Consider the following 21,454-nt stretch of genomic DNA (forward strand, 5'->3'; position numbering starts at 1 on the left):
AACCTTTCCTCGTAAGGGAGTCGCTCCATCCCCTTGATCATTCTGTTTGCCCTCTTCTGAACCTTTTCCAACTCTATAATATACTTTTTGAGATGAGGCGACCAGAACGGTACACAGTATTCCAAATGCTGCCACACCATAGATTTATACAACGGCATTATGATATTGGCTGTTTTATTTTCAATACCTTTCCTAATTATCCCTAGCATGGAATTTGCCTTTTTCACAGCTGCCGCACACTGGGTCGACATTTTCATCGTGCTGTCCACTACAACCCCGAGGTCTCTCTCCTGGTCGGTCACCGCTAGTTCAGACCCCATGAGCATATATGTGAAATTAAGATTTTTTGCTCCAATATGCATAATTTTACACTTCTTTATATTGAATTGCATTTGCCATTTTTCCACCCATTCACTCACTTTGGAGAGGTCTTTTTGGAGCTCTTCGCAATCCCTTTTTGTTTTAACAACCCTGAACAATTTAGTGTTGTCAGCAAACTTGGCCACTTCACTGCTCACTCCTAATTCTAGGTCATTAATGAACAAGTTGAAAAGTACAGGTCCCAATACCGATCCTTGAGGGACTCCACTTTCTACAGCCCTCCATTGGGAGAACTGTCCGTTTATTCCTACTCTCTGCTTTCTGCTTCTTAACCAATTCCTTATCCACAAGAGGACCTCTCCTCTTATTCCATGACTGCTAAGCTTCCTCAGAAGTCTTTGGTGAGGTACCTTGTCAAACGCTTTTTGAAAGTCTAAGTACTTGTTGCTAATTTACTGCCTGGAGCTATGTCTCTTTGTTCTAGGGGTACAGATGCTAATTTCTGCCATGGTGATAGAAGGAAAAAGTCACCTGCTAAATGTGTATATATCAGGTAGCTGTTACACATATAGGCTCAAGCCTACCTGAAGATCACAGCCTCTGAACCATACACCTTGCCTCCTAATCTCAGCTATTAGATGATTGGCTATGGGTTTCTAAAACCACTTTGTACATGCTCAAATGTGTTCTTGTTTTTATTGTACACCCACGAGCCACAGTCTCTGTTCTGAGTTTTTACACAAAAGTGAAATTGGCGAAACTTGCATCCACTACAGTATAAAGGAGAATTAAATTGATTAATCTGTTATACATTTCATCTCCCTACCCTACCCCCTGAAATAAAAAGATACAGCATCAGGAACTACAGGATATTTTGGATGGATTTTTTTTTCTTTAACTTTTGTACCCTGTACTTTGTACTATCTCCAAGAACTCAGAGCCACATTTTGTCCTCACAACCTCCTTGGGGGATGAATCAGGATAAGATCTCATGACTGGCAACTTAAGGCCATGCAGTGATCTTGAAGGCTAATTACACTTAGGAACACAGCTCAAAGCAGACTCTAAGGATTCAGTCAAATCCTCAGGTGGATTAAACGTGTTTTAAATTAGAAAAAAAAAGGATCCCTAGGCAGAAGTCCAGCTTAAAAGAAATCCATAAATGTGGAACTGGATCTATAGTGCAAAGAACTCTGGAGGCTGGTGTTGCCAAGAAGCAAGGTGCTGAGGAATGTTTGTACTTGAGGGAGAGAAGCCAAAGTATGCATGTGATGAAAATAGCCTCCCTTTGAATTGGGAAAGAGAGTGACATCTGTTTTCCATGTGACTTCAAAAATACTTTTGAATCTGGAATGAATCACTTCTGAATGTTGTTAATGCTGTATAGGCAGTGGAGGGGAGACTTTCTTAGTTATATGTACTTTCTGATCAGTACAATTTTCTTTATTCACTTTACAGAACAGAAAATGGCAAAAACAGCACCACTTGTGAGCAATAGCCTTAAGACTGTTTGGAGGACCTAGATTTCTCAAACAGGACACCAAAAACTCCCCCAAAGGGCCTTGGTTCAAGACCCTGTAATCCTGATGACCCTGTATATACTCACTGCCAAAGGAACAGCAGAAAAGTCAAGAACAGGAGAGCTTTTTGAATGTGTTTACCATTAGTATTAACAAAAAGTAACAGTAGTGTTTTCAGCACATTTTCCAAATTGCTGATGTATGTTTCTGCCCAGAATATAAGATGCTGTTCTGATGCATTTTAGCACTTAAATTTAAAGCTTATTGTAACATTGAAAACTGGCTTCTTAAGAGATCCAACAATGACACTTTTGGATCCTTGTAGCCACACTGTATTCTGTTACTTGAAGGGAAAACTCTAAAATATTGTTTTATTTCAAATTCATCTAAATATTGAAACTAATCCAGGCTGAATAAAAATCATGTGGCACTTTGTTCTGCATCTAACATGTGGGTCTATATTGTAAGAAATATTAATTGATGTATGCAAGATTATATAACTCCAGGTTTTCATCAGGACAGTGATCTACTGGATCGGCGAAAACACTGCTTTAGTGTTCAGTCTGAAACGGGAGAGGATCTCTACTTTTCTGTGGAATTAGAATGTGACCTCATATTATGGGAAAAGGCCTTCCAATCAGCAACTTTTTTAGAAGTGGAACGAATACAAGTAAGAAATCTGTGATGCCAAATTCATTTTGAGACATTGTTATGTGATGGATATTGGTATGTGATAGTAATTACCATGGACAAATTTTAAGGCAGCTTTGGAAATATTTAATGGAAAATCTTGCAACAAGTTGTAAGAGATATGTTAGTGATTTTTTTTCCATTAAGGAACAACATTTCAAAACAAAAACAAGGTTCTGTAGGCTTCTTTTGTTCTTGAATTCCAAGCCTTGAAAGTACTAATGAGATACAGTAGGGCCCCACTCATATGGCGGGTTACGTTCCAGACCCCTGCCTAAAAGCGAGACCCGCCGAAAAGCGAAACTCATTTAATAGAATGGCATCCGATGCCCGAAAAATGTCATAAAAGCAGAACAAGTGCCGTATGAGTGGGGCCTTACTCTAATTGAAAGCTGCCGTATTAGCGGAACTCCGAAAAGTGGGCTGCCGAAAAGCGGGGCCCTACTGTATATTTATTTAATTAATGTTCTTAAGCCAAACCAAAATGGTAGCTCTTGGGAAACTCAGGTCCAAATTCATAGATCATCCGTAAAGCTTGCTGCATGACTTGGACAAGTCACTATCAGCATAATTTATCTCACAGGATTGTTGTGGATCTAAATAGCTGTTGTGAGCTCACGTGGAATAGATATAACAAAGCATTAATAAATAATAAATAAAGAAGGATGGCATTCTGGAGGACAACTAGTAATGGAATTGGAATTTTGTGGGTTGATAAATTAAGAGATGAGGACTTGGTAACCTAGGGACTAGTTTTTGAACGAGTACAGATGATTTGGGAGTGGCAAAAGAATCTACTTGGCTCAATATGATTGGGAGTCACTATTTAAATGCTATGTTTTAACCTAAATATTTATAGAAAGATAGCGTGTGGTTTGTTTGTTTTTAGTTAATCCTTCTGAAGTACAGAGCATGCTTGAATAGGTATTTCTTGAATAGCTGTTCTAATGGATATGGTGTACATTCATTCCAATCCTAGCAATTCAGCTTTCTCCCCTCTCCCCAGTTTATCCAGGGAAGTTGTCAGGGATCACAAATAATGCACTTGTGAGTTTTGCCATTTTGCTATACTGATTGATAAGGAGCTCTCTCCCATTAACCCCATAAACATCGTAGCCCATTTGCAATGAATTACAAGTTATTTCAAGTTGATATGCAGCCAGCATTTGTCAGATAAATCTGGATGATGCAGTTGGTGCATGCTCAGAGCATGATTACTGTCTTGACTTCTTATCTTTACAGAATAATGTCACAGCTCCTCTTTCCAGTCATTTTGTGAATGCTGTAGCCTTTCCAATGCATCTTTGAATATTTTTCCTGAGATTCTTGGGTCTGGTGTGGTTTCATTTGGCCAGTCTCATGTCATATATGTCTTTATTTGTATGTTAATATTTATTGTAGTTTTTTGTAGATTCTCTTTTCTTGAGTGGCAGGAAGAGGAAGGGAGGGGTATGGTTCCCACTGTTCCACCTGACCTGACAGATGAATAAAACCATGAGAAGCCATGAGTCGCTGTGGGAGAAAGTTTCTATGGATCCAGCCCTCCTGGCGTTACATATGCAGAATGAAAGAGAGCATTGCATGATTACCTAAGAAGTGCATAGCTACCCCCATTTCCCACACTACAGATCCCAAATGGTAGTACAAAAATATGCATGCAAAACGTGCAAAAGAATCAATCAAATTAGAATCGCCAAAAATGAGAGCCTGTTTTTGTGGGATTGCAGATGCTGATCGCAGTTTGCGATCCAAGTTTGATTTGAGTAATGATGGAATGGGGCATTCCAAATATGAAAAAATACAAATCATATGCACTTTTCCCAGTCTCTGAGTCACAATGACTAAATCACGATGACTTTCATTCCTAGAAAGGGCCACTGAAATTAATGGGATTTTAAACTAAAATCAATAGGATCTGTAGCATCAAAGGTCTTTAAAAGATACAATAGTTTGACTCATAATGTGTAACTATTAGTTTATCCTAATTTACATGTTTGTGAACTTTTAAAAAATCCCCACTTACATTTATGTTTTAGCTCTTCCCACCAAAAAAGTTCAAGGAGTACTTAAATAACCCGGGTAAGAATTGCACATATTTTGAAAACTGGAGTTCATGCATGAACATAGGAGCCAAGAGTCTCCAAGTCTTTTCCACTTCAGAAATAGGCATTGATGAGCATTTTCCACCATAGCATTCTCTCTGTGTTTTAACATCTGCTAAACTACAATGTACTGAAGGTCTTGGGCCTGAGGAACATAATGCTTCAGACTCTGCACATGAACTATGGCAACTGAATTATTCACATACCCATTTTTAAGATTCTGTACTTCTGGAGCATAGCAGAAGTGAGTGTTTAAATGCTGAGTTGCCTATTATATGGGAAAACTTCATTCTGAAAAGATTTTTATGGTTTCAGTGTGTAAAATCAATAACCAAAAGCAAATAATTCATTCATTTTATGGCAGATGTTACATTTTTAGGTTTATATTAAAGCTGTGGGAACTTTGACATTATGTATTCTCTTGGCAGCATTCTTCATTTTATTTTCTCCAAGTTCACAGCTAAGGGGATTAATTAAAGTAAGCAGAAAAGGTATAGGTGAAATAAAACCTCTGATTAGGAGCCGGAGAGCAAGAGGCTAGAGGCTGACCTTTTACCACTTTAACCTGTGGTGCACATTAATCTCTCTTTACTAGTTTGTGGCAGCTGCTTAAAGCCCATTATAATCTTCAACCTTTCAATATTTCCTGCTAGGAGTTGTGCTTATTACTGATAGCTTTGTAGCTGAAAAAGCAGGAGAATGAACCTTAGGTGGAGTTGATTGATGGAACAAATCTAACACTCACAGAGGTACTGAACTGCTAAATTAGAGCATTGAGGTAGGTGGCCCATGCGTTTAGAACAGAACTTTTCTTCAGTCTAAGGGTACTTCCTCAAGTTCACTTGCCATATATGTGGCAATTATGTTAAAGTGATCCACATTATGTCTTCACAAGGTGCGACATGCAGGCCTTTAAATAAAAAAATATTTTATTCAGAAATTTGAGGTAGAGATCCATGTTGATTCATGAAGGTGTGTGTGTCATAACAATGAGGATCCAAAACTATAAGTAAAATATCTGAGGGACTTAAGTGAATTATGAGGCTCACTTTCCTGCCTGCCCAATGATCACTTTATTTTAATAATTTAATAATAGCAAGACCATATGACAAAGAGAAACAATTGGTTTTTTGCATGAGTTAATAAAATTAAACATGTATGGCTATAAAATATATTACTATATAATATAGTAAATATAAATAAAACTTACATGAAGTTGGTGAGCTTTAAAAAGTAGTAGAGTAACATATATGACTACTTGTGAGGCTTTCATTTGACTATTTTGTTTTTATTTTTCTCAGTAGATTTTTTTTCTCCCACAAATCAAAATCATGTATTTTCTCATTCCTTTTACTGGAAGGTTTACATATTAGTCTCTTACTCATCATTTTAAGCACCATATTTGATTTGATTTGATTTCTCTTGCAATTAAAATTTCCCTGAAATCTTATGAAAACCCTGTGCCCAGTCCTGTGTAAACTTTTCAACTTTAATAAGACAATTAACTGGATGCAGGATTGCAGCTACTATTTTTTTTAATTGAATGCAAGTCACTTATACACAAATGCGTAACAGTGTGCATAAGTTTAATTTCAATGGTACACATACATTTTGCTAAAGTACCCTGTGCATAAATATGAAAGGTGCTTCCACTTGGGGTTGAGGGGGCACTCAGTTCCTCATACTACATCATATGCTGTTCCAGGAAGTCTCTTTACCCTCAGAAATAGCTTTTGGGAAGAGGCACAGGGGCCTCTAGGAGGAGGTGTGTAATCCTAGTTAGGGCACAAGTCTTCAGTTATTTTCAGTATTTATAATTTGTTGAGCCATGCCAGGTTCACCTGTTGAACATATAGCTCCAATGCCTGAGCTATATCCAATTGTTTATCCTGCTAAATAGAAAATATGCTGCAGTAGTTTGAATTGTAAGTGGTACTTTTCAAGGACTGCTGTGGTAATGGCAGCTGTAAGAAATTCATCTTTTGCATTTGGGAGCAGAGTTATTCTAGAAGGTGAATGGTCTCTCTTGCTCTCTTTAATTCCATCCTTGGGCCAAAGTCTGTACGTGCAGTAAACTTTCTACTTACTTTGCAGACAAAACTGAACACTTTTAATTCATCCAGGTATCAGCCACAAGCCCTAGCACAGAATCTGAGTTCCAGGTACCAAAGTATTCTGCTTATTTGGATTGGTTTCAGCATGTTGTCACTTTCTGTGAAGATGTAGGGTGTGATGGCAACTGTTACTGGGGTTGGATATATGTCCTGTCCTACTTTGTGAAACATGTTGTTGGCTGGAGTGCTCGGGGAAGGCAGAATGCCACATGGCTTCAAATCTGCTGTTGGACATTTTCTGTATGTGCGTGAGAGAGATGCATTCTTTTAAAAAGAAACAAGACATACCAGCATTGAAAATGTTCAATGAGAGTTCAGAACTTTATTCCAGAATACTACAAAAAAGTCTGTGCTTCAAAATGGAATATCATTCTATTTGCATCTGCCACAGTTAATAATGGTAGTTCATGTGGTAGCTAAAGTGTCATATGACTCAGTTAACATTTACCTTTTTAAGAAAGGTAAGTTGCTGTTGGCTGAATAATAATTGTTGTTGTCTGCCTCTCACCTGGAATGCAGATCCCCAGGCGGATTACATCTATTTAAATATACAAAGCATACATAAAACCAAATAATCATGCCACCCACACTAAAGGAGTGTATTTATTTAAATATTTATGGACTGCACTTTCATAAAAATACAGCAAGACTGTATATAGCATAAAAACACAACATTACGATAAAAACTTCAACAAATACTGATTGGTAAGAAGAAATTCACTTTTCAAAGTCATGTCTGAGTAATACATTTTTCAAAAGATTTATTATTTATTTATTTATTTATTGTATTTGATGTCTAAAATAAGATGACTGACTTCTGCTGGACCTCTCTTGGCAAGGAGTTCCATAGGGCAGGGCTTGCTACCCTAAAGGCTTGATCCCTGGTAAAGCCAACTGAATGTCAGGGTCATGGGAGACAACAGAAATTCCCCATCAGAGGATCTCAGGGATCAAGGTAGAGCATAAGGAATCAGATGGTCTTTAAGGTACTTTGAGCCCAAGTTGTTTAGGGCTATATGAATTAACACAAGTCTTGAACATGGTGCAGTAGCAAACTGGCAACCAGTGCAGCTTTCTCAGCAAAGGAGTAACAGATTGCCAGTAATCTGCTCCTGTGAACAGTGTATCAGCTGCATTCTACACTAGCTGCAGCTTCCACACCAGGTCAAAAAGTAGCCTCACATAAAGTTTATTTATTTATTTATTTGATTATTTGATTTATATCCTGCCCTTCCTCCCAGCAGGAGCCCAGTAGTCATTACAGTAGTCAAGTCTTGAGGTTACCAGTGCATGGACCATTGTAGTCAGGCTATCCTGGTCCAGGAATTGTTGCAGCTGGCATACCAGCCAAAGCTGGCAGAAGGCACTCCTAGCCACAGAGGTCACTTGGACCTCTAGTGACAGAGATGTATCAAGGAGTACTCCCCAGGGTGTGGACCTGCTCCTTCAGAGGGTGTGCAACCTTGTCCAAAAGAGACAATTAGCCTAACTCCTGGACACGGGAACCACCCATCCATCAAACCTGTCTTTTCAGGATTCAAGCTCAATTTATTTTTTATTTTTTTTCAATAATTTTTATTCAGATTTTCATAAAACATACAAGACGAAATCATAAAACATTCAAAGACAAAAAACAAAATCAAAAATAGTTAAACAAAAAAAAAAAAAGAAAAAAAAAACAAAAATAAAAAATAAAGAGTAAAATATTGACTTCCCATTTGTCAAAGATCAAATCAGTTATAAGTCTATAATATATAACAATCCTGTCTCTTAAGTCATATTATAAAATCACTTTCCTCCAGTAGTTATCTTACTTAATCATCAAATCTCATAAACATTACTTTATTCTTTCCACAAAAAGTCAAAGAGAGGTTTCAATTCTTTAAGAAATATATCTATCAATTTTTTTTTTCCAGATAAGCATATCGATTAATCCATCTCATTACTAATTATGATAATCTTATTGTCATAACCATAGTCAAAATAAACATTTCAATTAATCCATCACATCAGAATCTGTTAGGTTCAGTAATTTCAGTAGCCATTGTTCTATTATCCCTATTAGTTCCATTTTCCATCTTCCATCTTCAGTAGTCTTGTTAAGTCCAGTAATTTCAGTATCCAATCTTCCATTATCAGTATTCCATAATAATCTTGCTGTCAAAGCCATAGTCATATAGTAAGAGTCTGATGGGAATTACCTCTATCCCAAATATTTTCTTGCCATCCATTCTGAATAGGTTGCTGAAATACTGCTGTAAAATCATATCTCTGTTCTTTTTTTCAAAATACACTGGGTCATCTCTTGAAAGTTTTTCCATTGTCACATGGCTGCAGTTAATTCCATAGATTTTCTCTATATTGGGCTCCATCACATCATTCCAGTCCAGAAGATTATCCATGCCATTGATAACTTTATCTCTAGAATCTTCATTAATTTCTTCAGAGATAACATTGAGTTCCAAACAATAGATTTTATTTCTAAAGTCCATAGACTCCAAATCTTGTTCCTGTTCCACGTTTGTTCCAATCTCCGGGATCTCCTCTCTCACAGGGACCCCTGTTCCAGTCTCCAGGGTCTCCTCTCTCACAGGGACCCCTGTTCCAGTCTCCAGGGTCTCCTCTCTCACAAGGACCCCTAAGTCTTTAATCTCCTGTGTCTCCAAACAATAGATTTTGTTTCTAAAGTCCATAGACTCCAAATCTTTTTCCTGTTCCACGTTTGTTCCAATCTCCGGGGTCTCCTCTCTCACAGGGACCCCTTCCAGGGTCACCTCTCTCACAGGGACCCCTATATCTTTAATCTCCTGCTTCATTTTACTCAATTCAATTTTCAGCTCCTTACAACCCTGTCGCAGGTTTTGTTTCGTTATCTCAATCTCATCCATTATTTTCTGAAACATAGTTATTTCCAGATTCTCAGCCACTTTCTTAATTGCCATTTTAAAAGAAAAATATAGGAAAACCACTTCTTATTTCAGCAACAATTGGGTTAATACTCCAAACTTGGTGACATCACAGTATAAACAGAGCAGACAGCCTTATCTCTCCATGCTTAAGTAAACAAAATGCAGTTCCCAGGATCGAAACAATTAATGGCGGTCGTCAGAAAACAGATTCGTCAAAATAAAATAGACCAAAAAGAGAGTAGTCTCAGACAATATAATATTCTTCAAAATAAAAATCTGGAATAGAAATCCCTCTTCTGTGTATATCTTTAGAATGCAAATCCAGGACAGCTTTTTGCAACAAAAACAGAGATAAGCTATTAATTAGTGAGTAGCAGAGAGAAGTTATGGCTCCCCAGTGAGATGTCAAAAACCGATCAATCTGGCAAATCTCTTTTAAACAGCAACAATTTAAGTCAAGTAAAAGAAAAATATAGAAAGAAGGGTGCTTGCCTGTTAGTGCGTTCTCTCTTAGAAGATAAGATGAACGTTCGCTTTATCAGATAGAGCTTGTTGTTGAAAATCCGTCCCACCTTCGTCGGCTGGACCTCGTCCCATAAATTAATGAGATCTGGTCGTCCCAACAAAAATAGGCTTTGAGGTTAATCTCTTCGTTTCTCCCTACCCGGGAGAAGTTTAATCAGTCAAAAAAAAAAAAAATCTGACTGATATATCTGAATAAGCTTCTTTTGAGGCAGGAGCCCGTCTCAAAAGCAGGCACAGGCTAAGTCACCCTTCCCGGAAGTCCGATTCAAGCTCAATTTATTGACCTTCATCTAGTCCACCATTGCATCCAGAGCTTGCACAGCCTCTCCTGATTAAGATGTAATAGAGAAATAGAGTTGGGTATCATCAGCATACTGACGACACATTGCCCCCAAACTTCCAACAGCTTCATATAGATGTTGAACACCATTGGGGACAGAATAGTGTCCTATATCACTCCACCCATATCTTACCACCTGGGTGAGCTGACCCAGAGAGAAAGAGAGAATATTGCTATAGCTGTCAGACAGAATATTACTTTTTAGCCAAGTAGATAGAGATTATTTTTAATGGATGCTGATGCCTTGAAGATACTTTCTTAAATGAACACTGGTGAGTTTTGATGGCTTGTTTAGTAGCAATTGCACATATCTTACCTGCTTGAGTGAAACAGTATGAGAAAGAGTATGAAGCTGAGTGTAGCCAGCAAAGGAAACAGCATTCTGATCACTGGGGGGAGGCGGGGAGTAATGATGATGCTTAAAAAACTCCATGCTCAACTTATTTATTTCTAAATACATAGATTTAAAAGGCCATGAAACTCCAGTTTGTTCTCTCCCAAACACCCTGACTGTACTAGAATCCGTCCAAGCACCCTTACAACTCAGGGAAGTGGGGTGTGTGGGTGTGAGTGAGTGAGAGAGGATGAGAAAGATTGCATCATGAAACTTTTTCCCTAGTGTCTTTACTGTGATGGCAAATGTGGAAGACTGCAAACTACACCTGCAAGATTATCATGTCTTGTTTTTCTGTTCCTGCTACATTGTAATTGGCACGGGAGAGAACACAGTCATAATCTAAAGACAGCAGCCATGGGGAGGCAGAAACAAGAAAACAAAGTGTCTCTTCAGCTGGCTATGTGCCAAATTTTCCTCTCCCATTCAACCCTTCCTTTTCCCCCTCTTTTTTTCAGTTACCTGTTTGGGAAGAGACAATTCCTTTATCAGCTGAGGAAATGACCCCTTAGTCCTTTGGATTTTTATGCCTTTGCTCACATAGGTAACTAAATATGGGTTGCCTAGGATTGTTATCCCAAAATACCACTTGTGAGTGGTGCATAATTGATGACACTTGTTTCAACATTTCTGTTCAAAAGAACTATGGAAAAGACACCTCACAACCCTAGTAAACCTTTTGGTTTGATAAGAGAATTAGCCAAGAGACACATGCTTTGCAACCTGCATTTCTTTTTCAAAGTGATCACTTTAAAAGAAGTGAAAGTATATAATTAAAGGAGTGCATTCACATGTGACTAGTTATTCTTGGTGGGTTCTGTTCAGTTCCACATATGAGAATGTGCCTGTGCAGACCACAGGTGGGATCTTCTAGAAAACTTTAGAAGACTGGCAACATTGGTTCTGGCTAGAGATGTTAAGGCCCAGGGGTGGAAAGGGTGGTTGGGGTATGAGAGGAATTGTTTTTCCCCCCTTTTTTCCAGATTTTACCAGTTTCCCCCCCCAAAAAATGGGTGTTAGTGGTAAATTACGATGTTTCAGACCATGACTAGAGAGCAAATGGGAGGAATACTGTATCAGAATATTATATTAGAAAACAGAAATCTCAGTTATAATTGATAGGAATAGCTCTGCAGTAGACAAGTTCATTAGCGAGCATATTATTTTTTGCTTAGCAGTTTCTGTTTAAATACTTATTTTCTAAGGCATTGCTCTTCTAGGTCTAAAGTAAAGCCTTTAACAGTCTTACAAAGATTTCAAGATGTTTGTTTTTTACTTTAATATGAAATGGTAACAATTCCCATAAGCACTTCTCTGGTGGCCTTTTCAAGCACTACTGTGCTCCACATTTCAACAATGAAGTTTTCACAAGAAAAATAAATAATTTGCAGTGCGCCATGCTAGTTTGGCATTATGAAACTTCAAAGAAAGGGCTCCATTTGGAAATGTAATGTGTCATTAACTGAATCTCAGTATTGAACAGTTTCCTTTTATCAACACAAACAAAAATGTCATACTTTATAGGGGTAGGGGGTTGAGAAATCAAACATAGAGGGAGTTCTTTTGAATGTCAAACAGTTTTCTGAAATCCCTTATTAGAAGTGCTGTGTTAGCCACTTGCTGGGAATGGAAGTTTGATAATTTGCCGACAGCAACACATTTCTTGATACTTTGATAAATTCTTTGAAAATAAATAGAAAACTAATTTTCTAAACCATAAAGAAGAGCATACCCGCCAGGTAGAGTTAAGTCCAAGTCCGCAATAGCCCCATTAGGACAATCCTAGGAACCTAAGATACTACCTATTCTCTGATGATGACCCATTGCATCAAAAGCAAATACTTAGTCATTTTATATTTTGTTTATATACCCAGTTACAAGAAAATATATTTATCCATCATTAAAGTAATGGTCTATAGAAGCTGCATACAGCTTTTATAAAAGTTCGCAGAGTTCCAGGTCCTTGAAGACAAGTGTTACTAAAGCCACACATATCCTTGCATGTTACTCACAAGAACATATATTCCCATGTGTGGCTACAGACATTGCACACTAGGAAGTGATGCGATGTACTCTCAATTACTTTTTTTACACAAAGTAATTAGCACAGACAACTGAATTCCAATTAGGGGCCAATATATATTTACAGTGCCAAAATGGTGCTCAATGACTAATACGGTTTTGCAGCAGTGTTATGGAACAGCAGGATGGTTAGCTATTGCAAGATTATACACAGGTTTCCCCAAACCCACATTGCCTGGCCAATAGCGTAAGCTATTGGCTTTTCACTATGTAAGTGACAGATAGATAGAAATAGGTGGAGAAGCAGAGAATTACTGTTGCTTTATAAGGAGCAAGCAGTGGTGGCTTATTACATTTTGTCTTGGTAGGGCTGCCATTTTTAACCTTGCTGTTTTCATCACAATAGGACTTGTACAGCAGTTATTTAGGAAAGTGTGCCATTATACATGTGCAGAATGCCACTGTCTCCTTGCTACAAATACTGTATATAATTTCTCTGTGTATCTATGAACAGCGTAAGAGTTTTAATGTAAGAGGACTAATTACAATTTTCAGACAAGGTTGACTCCACACCTCTTATTTATAAATTAAGCCATACCACATGACAAACGTTTTTGAATTCATGTGTTGATTACACCTGCACATCCATTGCCAAAAAATAAAACACAAAAAAACTTTTAAAATGTGAGGGACACTTGTATGCAGTTTTCTTCCCCTCCAAAAAATCAATTTAACTTTTTTCTGAATTAAAGAACAAAGTACTCCAACCAATAGACAAAAAAAAGTTTTATCTGAAGCAGGGCACATCAGAGCATGCCAGAATGTATTTGCAATGCATGGCTGAGTCCTGAAAATGTGAAGTAATAATTCTGCTCATGTGCAGAGTATATCACACCAGACTAATCATAATCAGCCTCTGTTATGACTGAGAATAGGGAGAATATTTACCAGGTTTCAGGAAGGATATGGAGTCATATCCAGACAGGTATAGAGCCAAAATGTTTAGTTTTTGAAATAACTGAGAAAACTCACAGAAAAACCAAGCTAGAAATAATAGCACTAGCATTTTCCTCCATTCCTTTGCATTGAAAACATTCTGAACTTAAGGTAGGTAAGAGGTTTGTTGGAAGCATATCCATACACCTTTTCTGGAAATACTCTGAAAATAAATGTGGCTCAGATCAATCTGCCCTGGTCTGCTTAGCTTTTAATGAGTGAATACAGGAAAGTGGGAGGGTGGCGCTCCCATTCAGTAATCTGCAGCAGTATTGGATCCTGCAACATGACCCTGCTACAGTTTGCGGAGAGGGAGCTCCCAGTCACTTCCCCAATACAGGTAGTGCAGGCTTTAATAAGCCCCCACACACGCCCCACCTACCTCTCCCATCAATGTGAATGCCATGCATGCCCCCACTGCCATGTTGGTTGATGGCAGGCATGCACGATATGCACACACATAATTCACACGACACAAGAGGCAGGTAGAGTGCACAGGTGGGCTTATTAGCCCCATGCCACCTGTATGGGGGGTGTGGGGCTACAGCATTGCTGGTCTGGGAAGGCTGGTGCCCAAGGGCCCAATCATGCCTGGTGCTTGCCCTGCAAAAAATAGTAACAAAACAAAGAAATCTCAAAGTAGGAAACATTCCCTGTTGCTTCTCTGGTTACCAATGAGGAGATCTGGCCTTTGGGGAAACAGCTCTGAGCATGCTCAGAACCAATGTATGATTCTGATATAGGCTAAGGCTACCACATAGTTCCTGAAGCAGTCCTGGCTCCTCCCTGACTCCTCCCTAATGTGCTATACTGCCTGTGCTTGATAAGCCTCATAACAACAGATAACAACAGATGGAGTGGGAACTTTCTTAGCAGGGCTGATAAGCAGACAAGCCTGGGATGGACCTCTTTGCCATAGCTATACCTTTAGATTAGGATTGGCTGAGTGGTGCAGAATGCTGGTTTGACAGAAATGCCTTCACAAGGGTCTATAATGTCAAAGAATTATAAAATGTGTGCGAGACAGGAAAGAGTGTGTAGCTTTGAGATTTTGGGGGATTTTTTTAAAAAAAATTGCTTGGCATTCTCATTGGGAGGGTGTGCCCCTGTAACCCTAATGGACCAGCCTCCAGTGGCACTAGGGATCCAGCATAGCTTAGACGCACTAGGGGAATGTTCAGATGCAAATGACTTTGGGTTTGGAGAATAATGCAAGGGCAGAAATACAGTGAGAGTTAGGAAATGGAGCTGATAATGAGAACAGGAAAGAATAAAATGTCTGTTCCAAACAAAGGAGAGGGAAAGACTGACTCTCCTGAGATTCAAAGGAAGCAACCTTGGGTCTTCAGCACCATTCCAATATATTTTAAAGATAGAACAAGTCTCCTCAAGAGAGCACACAAGACTTGTGTACCCCAAGATTCCTGACTAAACCAAAGAAAACAACAACCACAGAGGGAGGCAAGGAGATGGGACCTAGCTAAGGCCGGAGAGGTCTGGTCCCAAGGGCATCCACAAAGTCAAGCAGGCATGAGAAAGAATAATGGAGCAGCCTCATACAATATACCCAAAAGCTAACGTCCTGGTGTCTGCAACACACAAAGTACAGGAACAAGTACAAGTAAACAAACCATGATTACATTAATTACATTAAGGACAAAGATTGGCAGAAGGGAAATGGTATGACAGTAAGCACAGGAACTGAGCCATCAGCAGGTAGATTTCCTGCTGCAGACTGACTGGATGCTCAAGAGGTGTTCTGAGCAGTGTGTCCCATATGGGAAGAGATGGTGACTCTTTTTCAAGCAACACAAGTAGCCAGTTAATTTAATTGCTAGTGGATTACGTCATTTGGAAGGGTATCTTTTGTTATTGCCAGGGCTAATGAGTGACTGAAGAGGGGGAGGGGCCTAGCAATAATTTTGCATAATGCATGTAGTCAACTAATGTACTATCTAACATGCTATATTTCCCCAATCTTTCTTAGTGCAAGACATACGCCTGCGTTCTAGAGAGTCATCTTATGGGACTTACCATAGACTTTGGCATGGGCTTTGTATGCTTTGATGCTGCGACAAAGGTAAGCCCATGAGAAGATGTTTACATGGCATCAAAAATTATGTTTTGGAATTCAGAGCTTAGGCGTTACATAAAGGCTGTCACTACAACATGTTTTTTTCTATCAAATCCTCACCATGCTTTTAAAAATAGTTTTACAGGACTTATTTCTATAGAATGTTCTTGAGATGGATGACATTAATTTGTCTTCTTCTACAGCCCTGGCCCTTCTCCTTGCTCCATCTTCTTCCTTCATTTTATTTCCCCCTTCTCCCTGATCATCAGGGGACATGTACTCTTGAAGGCCAGAGGGTACAGAATTCAAAAACATGAAAGAGACAAACTTCTAGTGATGTTGCCAAAGTTCATAATTCCTTGGTTCAAAATATGAACTTTGGCAACAAGCTTTACACCTCTGGAGTCCTTTTTCAAACTCCTTAGTTCCCCCAGCTCTCTTATCTGGTAGTAGGTGACGTTGTTGTGGTGTCAGTTTGCTCCAGATCCGGTGGCAGGAAAGGAGTTGAGACGTCTCTCCCTGGCATCTGGGATGCTCTAGTGCCAGGAACCCTGGAAAATGTAGCCTACTGACTCTAACTCCTGGAGTAGCAGTTGTTGCCACAGGGTAAGGAGATTTGGGTGCTTATGAGCAGCATGTGGAGGAGCACTGAACATTGTGCTCCCATCGATGGCATCAGGAGCCCGATAGGATCCATTTTTGTTTTTAAATGGTTCAGAATAAATGGAGCCAGTTTTCCAAATCCAGGGGTGGAGGGTATAACTCAGTTTGGCAAGCTCAATTATGAATCTAACCTGAGCAGATTTGCCCATTGCTACAAATTTCTTACCCAAAAAAGGGAATGGACTGAAGCTTTTAGCATCCATACCTGATAGTTTTGAATTATATTAGTCAGTGACCCTGACTGAGGGAGCCAGAAGCAAAGAAAGGGGCTTTGTGCCCACTTTTGTTCTCCTGAAGTACTCCCCTCCCCGTTAAGTGCACTGACCATGCTGATAACCTGTTAGACATTCAAAAGAAGGTGCCTGTGCCAACTTCTGTTACCTACTCCCACTCACAACAAATGATATAAAGTGAAATAGGTTTCTGCTTGCAGATTGCTTTCACTGGATGAGGGTGATTGTTTTATAATCTAGTTGTTATAGAAAAACCACAGTCCATGTTGGTCAAATGTCAAGGTTGTAATTTATCTTTGTGAGTCACACAAAACAAAACTCAAGCTCAGTTTATTTTTTTCTTCTTTCGTTGTGCTTCCTTCCTCTAAGACCTCTTGCAGCAATTTCTTCTGATAGAATCTATCTATCAAAAAGAAAACTGCATTAACTGAACTATTAACATAGTTATGAGTTCATATTTATATTTTCATAACAGAAGAAACCTCACACAAGTATCTTAATCAAAACATCCAACTGGCAACAGTGTCAGAATAAGAGAAATAGCAGCTGCCTACCAGACAGAAACCATTAGATTCAGCCTCGGTCCTTGTAATATTTTCTCTAGCCTTATAAAATCCTACTTTGCTCACTCACCTGAAGCAAGTAATTTGTTTTGACAGGCCAATGACATACCATCAGCTTTTACATTATCATGATTACTGCAAGCCTGATCTATACTTCACTGAAGTCAGTGGGTGCCTTTCCATTGATCCCCCCCCCCCCGAAACATGTCTTAAGCCTACTCGGAGAACACTACAGATAATTTTTTCTAAGTATTTACTTGACCTTAAGAATAAATTTGGTTTGGAACTTAATCACATACCACTATCCATATGCAATTTGCATGCATAATTGTGTGGGCTTGCTTTTATTTTTAAGTGCTGAACCAAGAGTTTAAATTTTCATATCAAAATGTGCACATTCAGTCAGACGGGACCTTTGCTGAACAGCTAAGTAACAGGCAGAAAAACTGAAAGAGTTTCTCCATGTTTCAACCATCTCCTGAACACTAATCACAGCTCAGAGGGGTCCAAAAGTTCCTGAGCTAGACCATGGGAAAATTCCAGAGCCTTAGAAACAGAGGGGTTGTGTGAACCCTGAGCTTTTCCGACCAAGTTTGGAGACGTTTCCCGACTCAGCTGAGTGAATCCCTTTATATACTCCCTGTAAGCCCTCCACCTCATCCCATGTGACTGTAGGCAGCGCTGGGAGCAGGGTGAGAGTGGGGCTGTCGCCAGTCACATGAGCTGTGAGAGAAGCTTATATACAGAAAGGGACTCTGTCTAAGATTTAGTCAAGTTAGGAAGCTTCCTCAAGGTTGGTCACACAAGCCCAGGGGTTCAGCAGTGTCTTCAGCCTTATTCTGGCATTCTGCTCACACTGAATAACAACATGAAAGCAGGAACTGCTCAGTATTCCAGTGTGTATGGAAGTCTGTAATGTTTCAGATGTTTCCATTCTACATGTGGATGCCAGGAGGAAGGACTAATCAGCACAGCCTTCATTTCTGCTGGCATGTGGCTATTTACTAGGGCTTTTTTCACTGTCTTGGGGACTTCTCTGAGGGAAGCTGTTGGTTAGCTCAGAGACTGCTCAGTTTCTTGGCATCTTAAAAATCTCCTTCTGCATTCTTTATTCCAGTGTCCAGGAACTGGACAAAAAAAAATTATAGAAGAAATTCTGAGTGGTTTTTGACAATAACAAAAATGAAACTGAAAAGCCTGTTTTGACTTGGCTCTGGGTTAGGGATGGGATCCGTTGGCCAGTCTGGTTTGAAAGCATTCCATCGACATAACAGGCTGGTATTGGTTTGAGTTCATTCTCTGTCTGCAAGCCACTGCTTTACCAATCCGGGTTTTTTTCTTTTGGGAAAAAATTGATATTAATATTGATATTTTGAAAGGAAATATTGATAAATTAAAAGAAATACAGGTACAAATATCAATGTTAATATCAATATTTTAGACACTGATTTTTTTAAAAAAAAATCAGTTTCCAAAAACAACAGTGGAAAATCACTACATAAAAATCTGATCCACAACAATAACGAATAAGTGAATTAATGGGAAATTTTATACCAAATCCGATTTGGGTGAAATTCTAGCACACCCCTACTCTGGATTACTTACCCCATAAATCTCTACAGGAAAAGCAGAAAAGAATATTATTGTCTGAAAAGAATATTCTATTTAGGGAAAGGGTCATAGCTCAGTGGTAGAGCATCTGCCTTGGAAGCAGAAGGTCCCAGCTTCAATCCCCAGCATCTCCAATTAGGGCTGGGAGAGACTCCTTACCTGCAACCCTAAAGAGCTGCTTCCAGTCAGTGTACCGAGCTAGACGGACCAAGGGTCTGACTCATAGAATCATAGAGTTGGAAGGGTCCTATACTCAATAAAGGAATCCAAATTAAAGTATACCCGACAGGTGGCTGTCCAGCTGCCTCTTGAATACCTCTGGTGTGTTAGGGTTGCCAGGTTCAGGGCCTGAGACTGATCCTGTATCTTTAGGAGAAGAGAAGGTCAGCCAAATGCAAGTGTTCTTGCAACACTGTAATGAGAAAAACCACAAGGTGGAATTATCCCTTCCCCCTGCACAACTTTTAAAGATACAGAAGACCTCTTGGAGGCCGGGCCTGGCAACCAAGAAGTCTTCTGTATCTTTAAAAGTTGTGCAGGGGGGAGGGAGAATTCCACCTTGTGGTTTTTCCCATTACAGTGTTGCAAGAACACCTGCACTTGGCTGACTTTCTCTTCTTCTAAAGATACAGGATCCGTCTCAGGCCCTGAACCTGGCAACCCTACCGGAGTTGGAGAGCCCATCACCTCCCTAGGTAATTGGTTCCATTGTCATACCGCTCTAACAGTCAGGACGTTTTTTCTAATGTTCAGCCGAACTCTGGCTTCTGGCAACTTGAGCCCATTATTCCATGTCCTGCACTCTGGGATGATCAAGAAGAGATCCTAGCCCTCTTCTGTGTGACAACCTTTCAAGTACTTGAAGAGTGCGATCATACCTCCCCTCAGTCTTCTCTTCTCAAGGTTAAACATGCCAAGTTCTTTCAGTCTCTCCTCATAGGACTTTGTTTCCAGTCCCCTGATCATCCTTGTTGCCCTTCTCTGAACCTATTCCAGTTTGTCTGCATCCTTCTTAAAGTGTGGTGTCCAGAACTGGACGCAGTACACAGGATGAGGCCTAAACAATGCCAAACAGAGGAGAACCAATACTTCACGTGATTTTGAAACTATACTTCTGTTAATACAGCCTATAATAGTTTTTGCATTTTTTGCAGCCACATCGCACTGTTGTTTCATATTTATTTTCTGGTCAACACCAATCCCAGGATACTTTTCGCATGTAGTATTGCTGAGCAAAGTATCCCCCTTCTTATAACTGTGCATTTGGTTTCTTTTTCCTAGGTGTAGAACTTTGGACTTATCCCTATTAAATTTCATTCTGTTGTTTTCAATTTTGTATCATCTGCAAATTTAATAAGCATTCCCTGCACCTCCTCATCCAAGTCATTAATGAAAATGTTGAAGGCTACTGGGCCTAGGACTGAACCCTGAAATACCCTGCTTGTTACCTCCCCCCAATTTGAGAAGAAACCATTGATAAGCACTCTTTGAGTACGATTCTGTAGCCAACTGTGGATCCACTTGATAGTTGTTCCATCCAGCCCACATTTAGCTAGCTTGCTAATCAGAATATTATGGGGCACTTTGTCAAAAGCTTTGCTGAATTCGAGATATATTATGTCCACAATGACTCAGTATAAGGCAGTTTCCTACATTCCTAATATATGTGCAGTTTGTTCAATCTCGGAGCCATTAGTAATGTAGGCATATTGGATTTTAATTCCCAAGCTCTGTTATAAGAGTTATAATGTTATAAGAGTTATTAATGGAGTTCCAATAATGGGAGAGAGATTTGGGGAGCGAGGGGGTTGGTAAGGACAGCTTCGTCTTCCCTTTTACATTCCTGCCATTGAAGATTGCAGTGATTTAAAAACATAGTGGCATAACAGTGATGTATTTGGGCAGGGCCTGCACTGAACTGTAGCGGGCCCTCAAAGGCAGTGGTGATGCAATCTCACTACTACTGCTACTGGCAGGGGATTAAATAGGCCTGGCCATGTCAGAGCATTAGTCCACTGCACACTCATGCTTGCCATCACCCAAGATGGTGGCAGGAGTGTGTTGACATCTCCATTCATTCATTCATTCATTCATTCATTCATTCATTCAACATTTTATTTGTATGCCACCTTTCCACAAAAAAATTGTGCTCAAAGTGGCTTACAACGAGGTGAACAGAAGTACATCTCAAAAACAACAATTGCAAAAACAATTTCCTAATAACAAAAAATAATAAAACAGTAATGTAACAGTAAATATAACAACAAAGAAAAATAACTTTTCAATATCATAAACACAGCAACATTATATCTTCTGGCAGGCAACATTACACTTTCCGGCAATAGCAAAAATAAGAAGAGAATTTTGACAGTTTCAT

The 21,454-nt window shown here is 39.3% G+C and overlaps 1 protein-coding gene across 8 annotated transcripts in view; it reads left to right on the plus strand.

Annotated features, from left to right (window-relative positions):
• SNTG1 (syntrophin gamma 1) overlaps positions 1–21,454 on the plus strand; it is a 468,099-nt gene that overhangs the window by 414,192 nt on the left and 32,453 nt on the right. For 6 of the 8 annotated variants that reach the window (XM_061598525.1, XM_061598554.1, XM_061598572.1 and 3 more), the window contains 2 exons: positions 2,359–2,511; positions 15,921–16,013. In XM_061598525.1, the coding sequence (XP_061454509.1) occupies positions 2,359–2,511; positions 15,921–16,013 (246 nt within the window). Of the gene's footprint in view, positions 1–2,358; positions 2,512–15,920; positions 16,014–17,562; positions 17,642–21,454 lie in introns of those variants that run through there. The other 2 variants (XM_061598590.1, XM_061598581.1) reach the window with 2 other exon arrangements.

This window comes from Rhineura floridana, chromosome 1 (genome assembly GCF_030035675.1).
Source record: "Rhineura floridana isolate rRhiFlo1 chromosome 1, rRhiFlo1.hap2, whole genome shotgun sequence".
Lineage (NCBI taxonomy): Eukaryota > Metazoa > Chordata > Lepidosauria > Squamata > Rhineuridae > Rhineura > Rhineura floridana.